This window comes from Limanda limanda, chromosome 15 (assembly GCF_963576545.1).
Source record: "Limanda limanda chromosome 15, fLimLim1.1, whole genome shotgun sequence".
NCBI classification, from domain to species: Eukaryota; Metazoa; Chordata; class Actinopteri; order Pleuronectiformes; family Pleuronectidae; genus Limanda; species Limanda limanda.
This window is the reverse complement of record NC_083650.1, coordinates 23,044,155-23,059,449: the sequence shown is the minus strand read 5'-3', so window position 1 is coordinate 23,059,449 and position 15,295 is coordinate 23,044,155. Positions and strand designations below refer to the sequence as shown.

Here is a 15,295-nt window from a genome sequence, read left to right as displayed (position 1 = left end):
TCTGGCCTGGCAGGGGGGCTGTGGTTACCAGTCCCTGCAAAAATAGACCTGGACACGACCACTGGAAGGGAGAGAGAGAGAGAGAGGTAGAGAGAGGTTGATGGAGCATTGGGTGGAGGAAAGGAAAGGAGAAAGAGAAATGGAAGAGAGGAATTTGGGTTAAACAGATGAGTCGGTTAGTAGAGCACAGAGGCCCAACAGTCGACTTTAATTCAATCAATCTGCAAAATGCAGACACTCGTAGATATTAGTCCCCAAATATGTTTCATTAAGATCCATGAATTATTTCTTATAAATGTTATAAATGATGAATCCTGCTGAAAAACAATCAAAAAAACATGGTGTAACCCAATGTAACATACAGACATTTGCATGAGCAACATTTAGAGGAAATAACACATTTTAATCCAGTGTAAACTAAAAGGTTAAAATGCGCTCAGTTTAATAGGCACACCTGTGGAAACAGATGTATTGTAATGTAACATCATAAATTCTACTCTAAGGAAAGTGATCACTTTAATATTGTCAACCTTCGAGAAAGAGACTGAGAGAACAAACATGTAAAACATAAGTTTCTTCTCCTCCATCTTGTAGTTATGGTCGTGTACAGTGAGTAATTCAGTAGCTCTCTGCAGAACAAGCAGGACTTAGGGCTGCCTCATCTTCCCCCCCCCCCCCACACACACACACAGGGTGTTGTGTATCCATTCCCACTCATGTGTTTGTGTGTATGAATGCAAAGTTGTCACCTCTTTGACTTTGTCGATGTTTGTCTGTGTGTGTTTGTGTTCAGTTTAACTGTCTGTGTTGTTATCCAGTGGCTGTCCTCATCCCTCTGATCCGTCTCTCTCTCTCTCTCTCTCCAGGTCCCAACAGTCGACACGTGGACCTGAAGCTGAAGAAGCTGGTGGACGTCAGCCCGAGACCGGTCACCTCCCCTTCGTCTCCGTCCTCCACCTCCTCCTCTTCCTCGCCCTCGGCCTCCTCCACCTCTCCACTCAGCCCGGCAGAAGGACTGGAGGTACGCACACTACTTCAAAAACACACACTGTGCAGCTTCCTTTCCCTTTTTCTCTCCATCCCTCTCTTCTTTTATCCACCTCCCTCTCGTTCTACTCCCTCCGCTCCACACCATCAAAGGGTCAGTCCAATCAATCAGGTCCGATTGACCCTGTTGTCAGCCGGCCGACCCTGTGTACACATCAGTTAGTCGGAGCACTTCATGTCAGGCTGGAGTTTATCCCTCTAGTGTCCGTGTGAGTCACTCTAAAGCCACGACACACACACACACCGTGGCATCGTAATGCTCTACATAACGTGCTAGCTGTCTCTTCTATTGACTGTGACCTTTTCACACAGTTGTCGTGTGTCTGGATAGGTGGGGGGGGGGGGTTGGGGGGGGTTACTGCTGCTGCATGCGTGTGTCTATACCTTCTGATGTGAATATTGAGCCAACAACGCAGCCGGCCAGTCTTAACATCTGGTTAATTGATTTTGAATGTCAAGTGGAGTAAAGTGAGTGTTTGCGTGTGTGTGTGTGTGTGTGTGTATATGTGTGTGTGTGTGTGTGTGTGTGTGTGTGGTTTTCAGTACAAGCAGAAACCCTCTGTGCTTATGGCAGCACAGGGTGTCTTTGATCATCAATTCACATAAACACCCTCTTGTGTTCAAAGCCTAAAAGGCTTAGTCCTTTATGGCCAAGAGAGTGTGTACGTGTGGGTGTACGTGTGCATGTGTGTGTGTGTGTGTGTGTGTGTGTGTGTGTGTCACCACTTGACCCTCACAGACATGGAATTGACGTTTGGTTTACGCCCAAACCTAAATCACTTTATCCAGAAGTGTGTACGTTCATGTTCCCACCTGCCACCTTACTGCAGACCTCCATCACCTCAGTGTCTGTTCAACATGTAACACTAACAGACCACATGGTTATTACGCCACATGTTTATATCTTTAAAGTTTTAGACCTGTTTGGCTTTCTGTCATTATTAGTTAATGATCTGCATCATATAATCATACTCTACTTATTATCCCGCTGGGTCCAAAGCTAACAATCATGATTGGCTGTATTTTAGAACTGAAGGTGCAACAGGTCCAACTCTTATGTCATGTATCATGAAATGAAATTTAAAACAAAATCATGAGCTGATTCTCCTGACTTTCCATTTACAGCCTTAAATACAATTATCAGACTTCTATATCACACGATTTCATTTTAGGTAAAACACTTAAACCACATTAAAATAAACTTTAAACAACAACCACCTGAAACAAATCAGTTTCTTCTTAAGCTTTTCACAGTCACTGGCTGCACATGAACATAAATGTGTTTCTGTGTGTGTCCACGTCAGTTTACTTTAAATAAAAATCATACACCGTCTTGTCCCGGGAGGATTGGACATCTTAAAAGTCCTTCAGGCAGGTGGAACGACCTGCAGCAACACACACACACACACACACACACACACACACACACACACACACACACACACACACCTGACACACACAAATACACACACACACACACTCCCTCTCATTAGCAATTGTGTGTATGCGCAGCCTCAGTGGTGGATGATAAGAGCATGCGACGCTCAGCAGACTGCAACATTAGTCACGCAGCACCCTGCACGCGCATACACACACACACACACACACACACACACACACACACACACACACACACACACACACACACACACACACAGAGACACACACAGCAAAAGCACTGAATCACTGCTCACCACAGCGATGATAACAGAGATAAGAGAGTGAGATGGGAAGAGGGATGGAGGGGAGTGGGCAGGTGTGTGTGTGTGTGTTTCTTAACAACTTCTTAAGTTGTTAAGAAAGTGTTGAAGTCGAACGTCATCATCACTTTGTTGTGTTCATCAGACTCTAGTTGTGATTAGTTTCTCCTCCTGCAGATGTTTAACCTCTGGTCCGTTGAACGACTCAGATTCTCAACAGTTAAACAATAAATACTAATTGGGTCGACAGCCTCCGGGTCCTAATCAGGCTCCTCAGGGATTTACGCTGGTGTCAAATTAACCAGTTCACTGTAGATATTGCAAAGGTTTGCACTTCTTCCCAGTCAATAAAGTTGAGAAATAAAACAACACACCAAACCCTTATCGTGAGAGAATATGACAAGAACAGCAACATTAATCCAATAAATCCTTTGACGTCCAATTATCAGTGATTGTTGCACTGTTCCAACAAACAGACTAAATATTCATAAAATCAGCCACTTGATGGATTTGTGTCCTCAGCAACTTATCGTACAGCAAAATGTGTGAAGTGGGTAAATTAGTAACACACTAAGTAAGTTAGTGTGTGAGCCGTCATCACTGAAGTTTCATTTAATCTCAGTGACAGATGATGCAGAGGAAATATAAATTTAAATAAGGCCAGAAGGATATTTGATGCATTTCCAGATCTGTAATCAAAGGGCGTTGTGTCATCCTGAGCAAGAACTTTATGAAATCAAGATGGAAACTGAAGAGTTTGTTCTGCTAAAGTAAAAAACACATGTCACAGTCCACATGTGAGAAAAGTTCCATGACCGAGTCGTCTTTTAAATAATGACTTTTGAATTCTCCCTCTGCTCTTCCCCATTGTGTGTGAGTGTGTGTGAGTGTATGTGTGTGTGTGTGTGTGTGTGTGTGTGACTGTGCCAGACAAACAGAACATGCTTCCCTAAATCCCTGCTCTCGCTTTATGATTTAAAATCTTTTAATTGGGCGTTTTGTACACAACACCTCATAAATAATGTAGCCTCAATTTGACTTGACGTGAGGTTTTTAAGGGCCCGCTGGAATCTGACAGACTAATAGACTGAACAAGGCGAGAACAGACTAATTGCTGACGTCGTGTTTGAAAGTCAATAATCTGAAGCTAAACTAACAACTCCCCGGCCACAGCTGGTTCCACAGCCACACCGTCTCTATTAGCCTGCTTCACTATCTCCCTCTGTCTCGAGCCGTGGAACATGTTTGCCCCTAATTGTCGACTTTATTACACGTTTCGCCGTCTTATTAGCGTTGCCGCGGCGTCAATCTCAGCCCGAGTCGGTTTCTTTTCCACTCGGCTTGGCATATTTGGAGGCCTGGTAATAAAACATTCCTGCACGCCGGTTTCTTGATAGTGAGCGAAGCGAGCGTGGAGCTTTTTAACACATGTTCACTTTGAAAACAATAGCGTTTTTTTTAGCATTTTGCATAATCTGAATATATTTTCTGGCTCTGGGTTTGTTGAAAGTCAAGTTAATTGCTTCCTTTTTGTCTCTCTCATGAGCAAGAGTGTGTGTGTGTGTGTGTGTGTGTGTGTGTGTGTGTGTGTGTGTGTGTGTGTGTGTGTGTGTGTGTGTGTGTCTGCGAGCACACACACAATCATATGTGTCTGTGTTCATGAATATAGCTAATATATCAACCTCTACCAGATTTATCGTGTGGCTTTTCAGTGCGTTTGCATACAACATGTTTTCATGTGCATTAGTTTGTGTGTGTTTGGTCACAATAATCCCAGAGCAGCTGTGAAACCCTGAATCAGCTTCAGAATAAAAGCTTGAGAGCAGATCTGAGGTAGAAGCTCACAGAATAAAAAGATGAGAGCAAACTCTTCCCCGACATTGTTTTTTAACGTCAGTAATTTGAAGTTTGATCGAAATGATCACAAGTAATTGTTGAATGAACACAAAGATAATTGCTCGTGGAGACTGAATGCACGTTTCTCTATCGTGACAGAACAACGCTGAGGAGCTGCGAGCAGAGCGGCTGCGTAGAGCCACAGAGCGCCTGCGCAGCCCGGTCGTCTTCAACAAGGACTCTGCAGTCCGCAAAACCCAGCTCAAGTCCTTCAGCCAGTATGTGGAGAGCCGACCAGGTGAGTGACGACACAACACACACACACACACACACACGTATGCAGTGAGTAAACAATGCATAGACTGTTTACCCAGGGAGGTTTGTTTGCACAGAGCAACTCTTCACTCACACAACATGCAGTTCCCACCTGAGAGCACGGACGTTTAAAGGTTCTGAAAACACTACATCTTTATTTACCTGTTCACCGGCTGCTGCTTGGGAACCAGCTCCTGGAAGAAACTCCTCCTGTCACCTAAAGACATTAAACTGTCAGGTTGTTTGATGTAACAGGAGAATTTTGACCTTTTAAATAATATGTATATTCAAAGACTAGGGCTGGGCAAGTTAACTCGTTTTAATCGAGTTAACTCAAGTGATGAGTTAACTCGATTGTTTATCCGCCAATTATTTTCTTTTTTCCTGTTCTGCAGCAGTCAGCAACAGACTTTCACAAAATAAAAGCCTGACTTTCACAATAAAACAATAAATAATCAAACCTGAGTTAATGCGAGATAAAATAATTAATCGAGTTAACTCATCACTTGAGTTAACTCGATTAAACGAGTTAACTTGCCCAGCCCTATCAAAGACATATCACTGACACCTTAGTATGAATTCCTTTACATCGATGTGCATTTTACCTTGAACTATAAAGGAGATTATTGACACTGGTTCCTCTGCTCGTCCCTCCAGAGATGAAGAGGCAGAAGTCTGTGTCTGAGGATCTGAAGAAGGCTGAAGAGGACAGAGGTTCACCGACAGAGATTGATATTCGCAGACCATTTGAAGAAGAGGTTTGCTTTGTTCTTTTTTCCTATTTAACAAAAAAAAGTCCCCGAAACATTAATCTTTTCCCACCAAGGTGAACCTGGTGCTAACGCTGGTTCGGAGAAGGGTCTGGAAAACTTTTTAAACCACTAGTTTGCTGGTTCAGGAGAAAGGGGGGGTGCTCCTGCAACATGTGACATCAAAGTCTTTGCTTCTAGATCAACTCCTTTCTGTGAAGCCTCGGCCTAATGAAGCCGGAGTAATTGACAGATGATCAAGTCTTTAGAAAAATGGCAAAATAAACGAGGAGAGTTCAGGAGAGGTCAGGAGGTCTCGTCACCTTCTTGGCCTTTTGTATTTCCTGCTCCGCTGTCTTGTCTTAGATAAATCTGTCAGAGGACTCGTCTCCCTCCTCCTCCCTGGACTCTTAACTCTCCCTCCTCCTCCTCCTCTTCACCTCCTCTTCACCTCCTCTTCACCTCTCACACGCTCACTCTCTCCGTCTCTTCTCTGCAGAGACATCTAGGTATTGATCTAACAGGCTGCCATTTTAATTATAACAATGGTAGATATCTGCCGCTCTGCCATTTAGAGGTGTGTGTGTGTGTGTCCTTCAAGTGCCCACACACACACACACACACACACACCCTCTTCTCAGCCCATGTTAGAACTTGTGCGTACAAAGCATGTGTCTCTATAAATGCTATTATTTCATTGAGAGTGTGTGTGTGTGTGTGTGTGTTCTGCTGGAGACCACGGGGTGAATCTCTCTTTCCAGCAGCCATCTCTCTCCCCTCGACCCTGCACCCTCCACCCCCGGTCCCATGCGCACACACACACTCACACACACACACTCTCACACACACACCCTCCTCCTCCCGGCGCCCGGGCCCCAGGGTTAATGGGTGTTCAACCTTTCCATTATCCCGATCAGCCAAGAATTACCTGCTGAATGATGTTTGCATTAATATAATATATATGGTAATTTCCCTCCTCTTAATTACGGCTGGGCTGAGCGCGGCAAGGGGAGTGGGCTGATCATGTGTAAAATTGATTTGCCAAGGAAAAATATGGTGATAGAGCGAGAGCGCGCAAGGAGGAGGGAGGAGGGTGTCGGGGGGGGGGGCCACACATACACACACTTGCACAAATCACATGTGCACAGAGCTGCACAGATGCACACACTCACACACTGGGAAGAGCACAGGGGAAAGTGCTGGCCTGGGTGGAATAAAAACTTTCTCCTGCTCACTAGTTCCTCTTCCCATTAAGAAAAACCAAGTGCATCAGCAGGAAAATGGAGATATTTTTTCGGATGCATCCTCAGTTGTGAATTTGAATAAACACATTCCTCACTCACAGGAGCATCTCCGGGGGAATAGCAAGTAGCCGAGAGACAGAGGTGACCACGTTTGTGTGTTATTAAATGTTTATTTTACAGAGTGATGTTGAGTAATGGAGCGGCTGAATGTACGACTCACTTAAATGAGACATTAACACACACACAGAACATGAGTGATGTGAAGTGAGCTGTTCAACATAAAATCACTAAACTGATCATCGCCTGCTGGAGAAACCGTCAATATTGATTCTGGATTAAATATTGGAGGTTTTACTTGGACAATAAGATGAATCTGATCTTTGGATCATAAGTTATTGAGCAGTGATAAATCGATTGGGATGAAAACATCACTGTACTGCATCTGTACCTCTCCCTCCTTTTATTGTTGTCATTATTATTATGAATATTGGAGTATTCATATTTATTAAATACCTTAATTACACTAGCAAATAATTGAAGCAAACAGACGACACATTCCTAAACAAATCAATATACACATTCCTAAATAAAAACAGGATTTTATCTGAGACGGAGGAAACGGGTGTTTTTAATTTTGTGTGAATATTAACTCGTTTATGTCTCGATTCATATTCCTCAGATTCAGAGCTTTGCTGATATTTAAACAAACAATAAAACAACGCAGCTATAAAGTTGTTTTTTGAAGATGTGAGAAAACAAGAGGCAGCAACAGTTTGTTTGTGTCACTCGTCCTGAAATTAAACTCTTTTTCTTTTTGTCTTATGTTGGGAAAAGATTTTGCTTCGGGACATTTTTCACCCTCCTCCTCCTCCTCCTCCTCCTCCTCCTCCTCCTCCTCCTCCTCCTCCTCCTCCTCCTCTGCTTCACTTCTTCTCTTGTCATTTGTTTTTCATCCCTTTATTTCCCTCAGTACCTCCATCACCCTTTTGCTTCACATTCACATCTTCTGTATTTCTCTATTCTCTCCCAACTCCCAATATTCCGTTTCATCCCTCCTTCCCCTTTTTTCTCTGTTTAATGCTATATCGCGCTACTCCTCCTTTTCTCTCATAACCGTTCTCTCCCTCTCCCTCTAACTCTCTCTCTCTCTCTGGTTGACAGAAGGCGTTCAAAGACACCAGTCAGTATGTGGTTGGGGAGCTGTCTGCGCTGGAGAGCGAGCAGCGGCACATCGACGCCCGAGCCGCTCGCGTGGAGAAGAGGCTTCGCTATCTCATGGACACAGGTAGCCCAAGCCCAATTACACTGGAAAAACAGTTTTGGTAAATTGAGCGTACGCACGCACATACACACGCATGTACACTTGGGGAGTTTGTGTATGTGTTTGTGTGTGAGAGAGAGAGAGAATCTTTGAAGCCTCTCTCTCTCTCTCGCTCCCTTCCTCCCTCTCGGTTGAATGTTGAGCGACGGAGCGCTGGTTTGGATATGAAAGGAGGGGATGGAGGGAGGAGGTGGAGAAGGGAGGGGAATGATGGGTGGGGTGGGGTGGTAGAGGGGGGAGAGTGTGTCTCGGGGATGGGAGAAGAAGGGAGACCTCTCTGGGCCGGGGTGATAAGGGAGCCCTTCATGGGGGAAACGATAACTGGGAGCGATAGCGGAGCTGAAGTCTCCTCCGCTGCAGCCGCCTGCCAGCCGGGCCCCAGCCAGCCAGCCTCACACTATTGAACAGTGCGCTCAGCCATGCACAGCTACACACACACACACACACTAACACACACACACACACCCTCCTTCCCCTAGTACATATCTGGCCTTCATTGATATGCTGTATAAGGAAAGACGGGGGTGAGTTAAAGGGAGGAGAGGGAGAAGCAAAGAAATGTTTAAAAAAAAAAAAAAAACGAGGCAACACAACATGACACAGTTCACAAATCCACAACAGACACACACACAAGCGCTTACACACCCGTGCATACAATCTGGTTTTGGCGAACAGAGCCGGATTCGGGAGGTTTTTTTATTTAAGATTTGGCGGCGGGTGAATCCTTGTTAAGACATGAGACAGAGCGCCGAGCCAAGGAGAAAGTCCCAAACTGAAATCGGAGAATAGAATCCCGGTCCTCACCCAAGAATGCTGTTTAAAAAAAAAAAAAAGGAAATCCATGGTCCCGAGAAGTGTTAAATGTTTTCAAATGTCCCGAAAGTGTAGGAGCAGTATTTGCTGTAGTGATTTAGCAGCAGCTGTCATGCTCTTTCTGATAAATCAGCTCCTAACGCAGCCGAGGGATTTATCCTCCGAAATCCTGAAAGAGCAACACAGGGGAGGATATGGAGGTTTTTTTAGAAAAGAGAACTGGGGCGGCTGGGATTTGCGCTCACCTTCTCCATCCCATTTGGGCGCTGATATGGAGACTATCTCTCCTCTGTTTGTTGTGTTCGCTTTTCCTGTCTTTTTCTTTTCGCTGCCTCTGTGCCCTCTCCCCCTGTCGGAGCACCGGGCATTGTGTGGATCTGAAGAGCTGTTTCTCTTTGCTCCTTCTTCTTCTTCTTCACCCACTGATAAAGCAGGTGCTCGCCAGCAAGACGCCCGGCTGTTTACCTCCAAACACTTTCTACCGTAAAGATTTCTCTTCCCATATATACAGTAAATATATATCTATACACCTGTGGTTCCAAGAAAAATGTGATTCACCTGAAAAGGAAGAGGGTGACAACAGCGAAGGTGAGGAGGAAATACACAATATCACAAAAAGACATTCACCTTCGTCCTTTTTGTTGCGGAGGAATGGAATTGAGAAGATGTGGTTTCCACAAGTCAACACAATGACTTCTGGGTTGTGTAGCGTAACATGTATACTTTGTGGGTTTTATAGTGTGTGTTGTATAAGTAAATATCAGTATTTATAAAACCCCTCAAACTGGAACTACTCTCTCTGTGGCCCTGGCAGTTTTTTCTCACACACTTCCCACTTCCTGAAAGTCTTTCTCTATCTCCCTTTGCAGCACTCGTCCCAGAGACTCGTCCGATACTTTATGGATCGAGCCTTTAGGCCTCGAGGTCTGGAGGCGTCACAGCGAGATGTGTCAGTGACAGGTGGTCACTAGAGTAACCTCTATCACCTCCGTGGCCGAGGTCACCTCTCTGCACGCTGTCATAGATGAGAGAGATTTTATTTTCTTTCTGCTCTGAACCCTGGACGTCTGATTGAAGTTGTGTCTGATTGGCTGTTCCAGTATTGATCCATCACATCCGACTGGTGCCTGTACTTTATACTGGGGGACAGGGTGAGAAATGACCACCAGCTTTTTATTTTTCTCATTACTTTGCCGTCCTCGTGTTGACTAGAGGTCATTTTATTCTTTGTAAATAGTAAAGTAATGTTAAAGTCTTTACCTCTCTCTCAGAACTGGTGCTGCTCATCTACAAGTTTCACAATTCAGGAGGAAACCGGTGTTTCAACTCAACTATGATGTTCTGATTCTCTCACTTTCCAGCGTCTGTCTCATACAACCACGACCTGTCAGAGGAAATGCAGATTTCTTATTATAGGCGCCCTGGTTCATAAACAAACATAGTTCTTTAATAAACACACTTTAAATAAACCCACTCGGAACCTCTCACACAAGCTACTGTTCAATTTAACATGAGAACATCTACAAGTGGATCTTCTCTGTGACCACTTTCTAAAGACAAATTAGGAAAATGTGACTCAAACTTCCATTTTTTTTAATAAAGCTGTGATCCCACATGTGGATAATAAGATCAGCTTCAAGAGGTTAAGTTTATTTTTAGATTTGTGCGCCTCACTGACCCATATTCACAGATTTATCCATGTTTTTAATGAAGTGAATGTGTAGCTCAGACTCAGACCCGTGTGCAGAGTCGTGGTAGTGGTGCAGATGATCACATGATCCCGACCTGTTGAGGTACGTGTGGGTGAGCTCAGTGGTGCTGGGGGCGTGCACGGCGCTGTGGGCGTGCACGTCGCTGCAGGACCGGTGGACAGATGTGAACAGACAGAGCGACTGACCCGTGACTGATTGTTCATCTCTCTGCTCCAGCAGCAGAAAGCCTGGGACGATCCCCTGTGCTCTGCTGGTCCTCAACACGCCTTCTCCTTCATATCACATGCTTCTGCAACCTTTCCTTCCTCCCCCCCCCCCCCTTCTCTGTTTACTCTGGTCTTTGTTTCCCTGAAGGAATCAGGTCTTTAATCATCTTATGTATTTATTATTCTCCTTCTTTTAAGTAACTCATCCCGCCACTTTCTCTCCTCACTTTTGTTTCCTATCCTCTCTGCTTCTCTGCATCTCTTTCTATTTCCCCTCTTCCCTTTTATCCCTGTGAATCTCTCCCTCTCCCTCCCTTCTCCCCCCCCCCCCCGCTCGCTCTCCCTTGTCTCCCTCCACTTTCCCACCCACCCGCCCCCCCCCCTCTCCCTTGGTTTGGGCACAATGCAGCTTTCTGCAGCGTTTTCTATTACGCCGCGGCCCTCCCCAGATGAATCCAAAGTAATTGGGGTGGTTAATTTATTTACTCAGAGGCAGTTCACAGCACATTAAATAATAGAGATAATTGAACAAGAATTGTCAAGTGTCTTCTGATATCAGACACATTACAGGAGGGAGTGTGCATAAAACTCCATTTCTATGCCCCCATTGTTTATGGTAATTAAGTACACAGATTTATTCCTTGGTTGCCTTCCAAGCTTATGGCAAGCGCCATTGTTGTCTTCTATTAATGTGTAATCAGTAAATAGTTTAATTTTCTAATCTGCGGTTGGAGAATTCACTTTCTAACAACTCTTAATTACTGCTGGGCTCTAATGAGTCTCGGCGTGCTGACGCAGCCAGCCAATCGGAGGCCGGGCCCGGGTCGGGGGGGAATTTGAATTCCTGCGACGCCCCCCCCTCGACTAATGAACTTGTTATTCTTGCACCACCGGGAGCACTGTCCTTCACACACGCTACATTAGGAGAACACTCACGTCCTGCAACCGACTTTACATACCAGAGTTTACGGATTTCATGGGAAGATTATCTGCACATTAAACAGAAGCTGAGTATTCATTACATATATATCATTCATAATAATATGTGTATATACGTGTGTCTTTACGGTAAGCTGTGAAACTTTTTTAGAAGTATCTATACAACCTTTTAACACAGTGCTCAAAGAAAAGATTGCAGAGCTTATTTTTTTGAATGCTGTCGTAAATATTTTATTTCCATTCAGACGTTTAGCGGAGTTGAGATACCATTCATCGTTTCTGTGTTTCCACTGATACATGAAATGCGTCTGACCTTGGCATTGTTATTTTTTCTAAAGCTATTGTGGCGCAGAAAAAAAAACATATCAAACTCTCCTTATTGAAAATTCATCTCTAAGCATTCAAATGCATCGTGTAGCCCTTTGGAGAAAATCCCCATTCCCCCGGTTTGAATACATCTCCGCCACCCCCCCCACCTGGCCTCTGCACCTATTTACACACACCTCCCGTTTCAAATAGCTATATAACCTGTAACAATGGACGCAATTATCCAAATAATGGCACTTAGCCGCGCCGCCGCGCCGCCCCTCACCTACTGCGCATTTGATAAGAGATAAACAAGCAGTGAGGAGAGAGAGGGGAGAATGAGTTTTAGCTCGCCCAGATTAACATATGTTTAAAAATTGCACTCGAAGCCGATAAGATTGACACACGGGCGGGTTTTTTTTTTTTATGGCGCGCGTTCCTTTAATCTGCCTTTGTGTCTGCGAGTCGACGAGAGGAGAAAGGCACGAGGAGGGATCCAGCAAAGGGCTTAATGTAGTCTGCACATGCAGCCGTTACTGTTCAGTATCTGAGAGAGAGAGAGAGAGAGAGAGAGAGAGGGACGGAGGGAAAGAGCCACTCGCCACTTTGACTCGCCGTGTGATGATGTGGACGATTGCAGAACGAGTGTGAACCACTGGCTCTAAAGCCTGCAGGCGCATTATCATCCACCTTATTGTTCTGTTGGTAATAACAACGACTCAAAGGTTTAAGATCACTTCTCTCTTCAGTAAGTTTCTGGTGACTTTCTTTGCAGCATTTTTTCTAAAATCATTCTCACATTTTGAAGTTGACCCGAAACCAGGTCATCACTTCTGACCTGAAGGTTTAAATAAACCCACTCAGAACCTCTCACCCAAGCTACTGTTTAATTTAACCAGGGTTCGTACGGTCATGGAAAACCTGGAAAAGTCATGGAATTTTAAAATGTGTTTTTCCAGACCTGGAAAAGTCATGGAAAAAAATAATCTTCTAAAAATGTTGGAAAAGTCATGGAAATGTGTTATATTCATAGTTTCATGTCGTTCATTTTAGGGATAGGCATAATTCATCCCTAGTTCATTTACGCTGAGTTTTAAATAATTCATATGCTTTTAAAGAAATACGCTCAAAATATAAGCAGGCATACTTGGGTTTGTGTCATTTAAGGTATACTGTATGCCTTGGAATTCTCATTGTTAGTTTGAATACTACATTTTGTCACTTTTTCGCGTATACACCGAGATTTCACAAAATGTTCGGTCATGGAAATTTGGTTTAAAGTTATTGAAAAGTCATGGACAAGTCATGGAAATCCATTGGTCAAAATGTGTATGAACCCTGTTTAACATAACAACATCTACAAGTGGATCTTCTCTGTGACAACTTTCTAAAGAAAAGGAAGTAAAATGTGACACAAACTTCCAGTTTTTTAATAAAGCTGTGATCTCAGATGTGGATAATAAGATCCGCTTCAATTTATTTTTAGATTTGTGTGCCTCACTGACCCATATTCACAGATTTATCCATGTTTTTAATGAAGTGAATGTGTAGTTCAGACCCGTGTGCAGCAGACTCTGCTGAGCGGGTGGAGGTGCAGATGATCACATGATCACGAGGAGGGATCCAGCAAAGAGCTTAATGTAGTTTGCACATGCAGCCGTTACTGTTCAGTATCCGAGAGAGAGAGAGAGAGAGAGAGAGAGAGAGAGAGAGAGAGAGAGAGAGAGAGAGGGACGGAGCCTTCACACGGGAAAGAGCCACTCGCCACTTTGACTCGCCGTGTGATGATGTGGACGATTGCAGAACGAGTGTCGACCACTGGCTCTAAAGCCTGCAGGCACATGATCATCCACCTTATTGTTCTGTTGGTGCTAATGACAACAAGACTCTTTATCTCTTGACTTTGCCGTCCTCGTGATGTCTAGAGGTCATTTTATATCCGGAGTATCCACTCAGATGTTTTTTAAATAGTAAAATAATGTTAAAGTCTTCACCTGCTTCTCAGAACTGGTGCTTCAGCAGAAAACAAGCGTGTTTCAACTCAGCTGTGATGTTCTGATTCTCTCACTTTCCAGCGTCTGTCTCATACAACCACGATGTGTCAGAGGAAATGCAGGTTTCTTATTGTTGGCGCCTTGGTTCATAAACAAACGTAGTTCTTCAGAGAGCTGTCATCACTTCTGACTGAAGTTTAAATAAACCCACTCAGAACCTCTCACACAAGCTACTTTTAATTTAATATAAGAACATCTACAAGTCTAAAACTAAAAGACAATGATTCAAAGGTTTAAGATCATTTCTCTCTTTAGTCAAGTTCTGGTGGCTTCTATTGCAGCATTTCTAAAATGTTGTTTATTTTGTTTATTTAGAAGGATCCCCATGAGCTCTACCCTAAGACAGAGCTACTTTTAGTGGGGTCCACATTGAAGACACACATACAGATATCAAACATTAAAAAACATACGTTAAATTACAAATATCAAAAAGTTAAAATACATTAAATAATGATCATACCAATTATATGTTACAGATATCCAAAATAAGTTAGTGGTTGTGCAGTTTTACCTTTTGTCATGATATAAAACACTGATAGGTAATTCCATAGAAGCGAAAACGTCAAACCATGTAATAGAATCCTACACATTTATGTACAGTACAAAATCATTCTCATATTTTGAAGTTGAAATCTACCGGCGTCAACTTCTCTTCTTCTCTTCTCTTCTTTTAAAGCTCGAGTCCAGGCTGCTCGTGTTTTTTCACACTTCCTCCAGATCCTCCTCGTCTGCTTGTCACACTAATGGCGGTTTGTGTGCAGGGATCATTGTCGCCCGGTGCGTGTGTTGTGTTTATATATCCTCAGCATCAAGTGAGCCGGCTTCTCACTCTTTTTTCCCACGTCTGTCGCCCTAATCCAGCATTGTGGCAGCATCAGCTTATAGTTTGACTAAAGATTTAAGCTGCGCTACGTGAGTGTCATAGGCACGCACACACACACACACACACACACACACACACACACACACCGAGCCCTGCCTTGTCCCGGTGCAGCAACACAAACAGCGCGTGCAGCTTTAAGTATATTATCGGGACCAGTTCTTTTACAAACG

General features: G+C 43.9%; 1 protein-coding gene across 1 annotated transcript in view; it reads left to right on the top strand.

Moving 5' to 3' along the window:
* ehbp1 (EH domain binding protein 1) overlaps positions 1-15,295 on the top strand; it is a 141,193-nt gene that overhangs the window by 97,655 nt on the left and 28,243 nt on the right. Inside the window, exons 17-20 of the mRNA XM_061087257.1 lie at positions 867-1,021; positions 4,743-4,881; positions 5,556-5,656; positions 8,053-8,176. Of these exons, the coding sequence (XP_060943240.1) occupies positions 867-1,021; positions 4,743-4,881; positions 5,556-5,656; positions 8,053-8,176 (519 nt within the window). The remainder of the gene's footprint in view (positions 1-866; positions 1,022-4,742; positions 4,882-5,555; positions 5,657-8,052; positions 8,177-15,295) is intronic.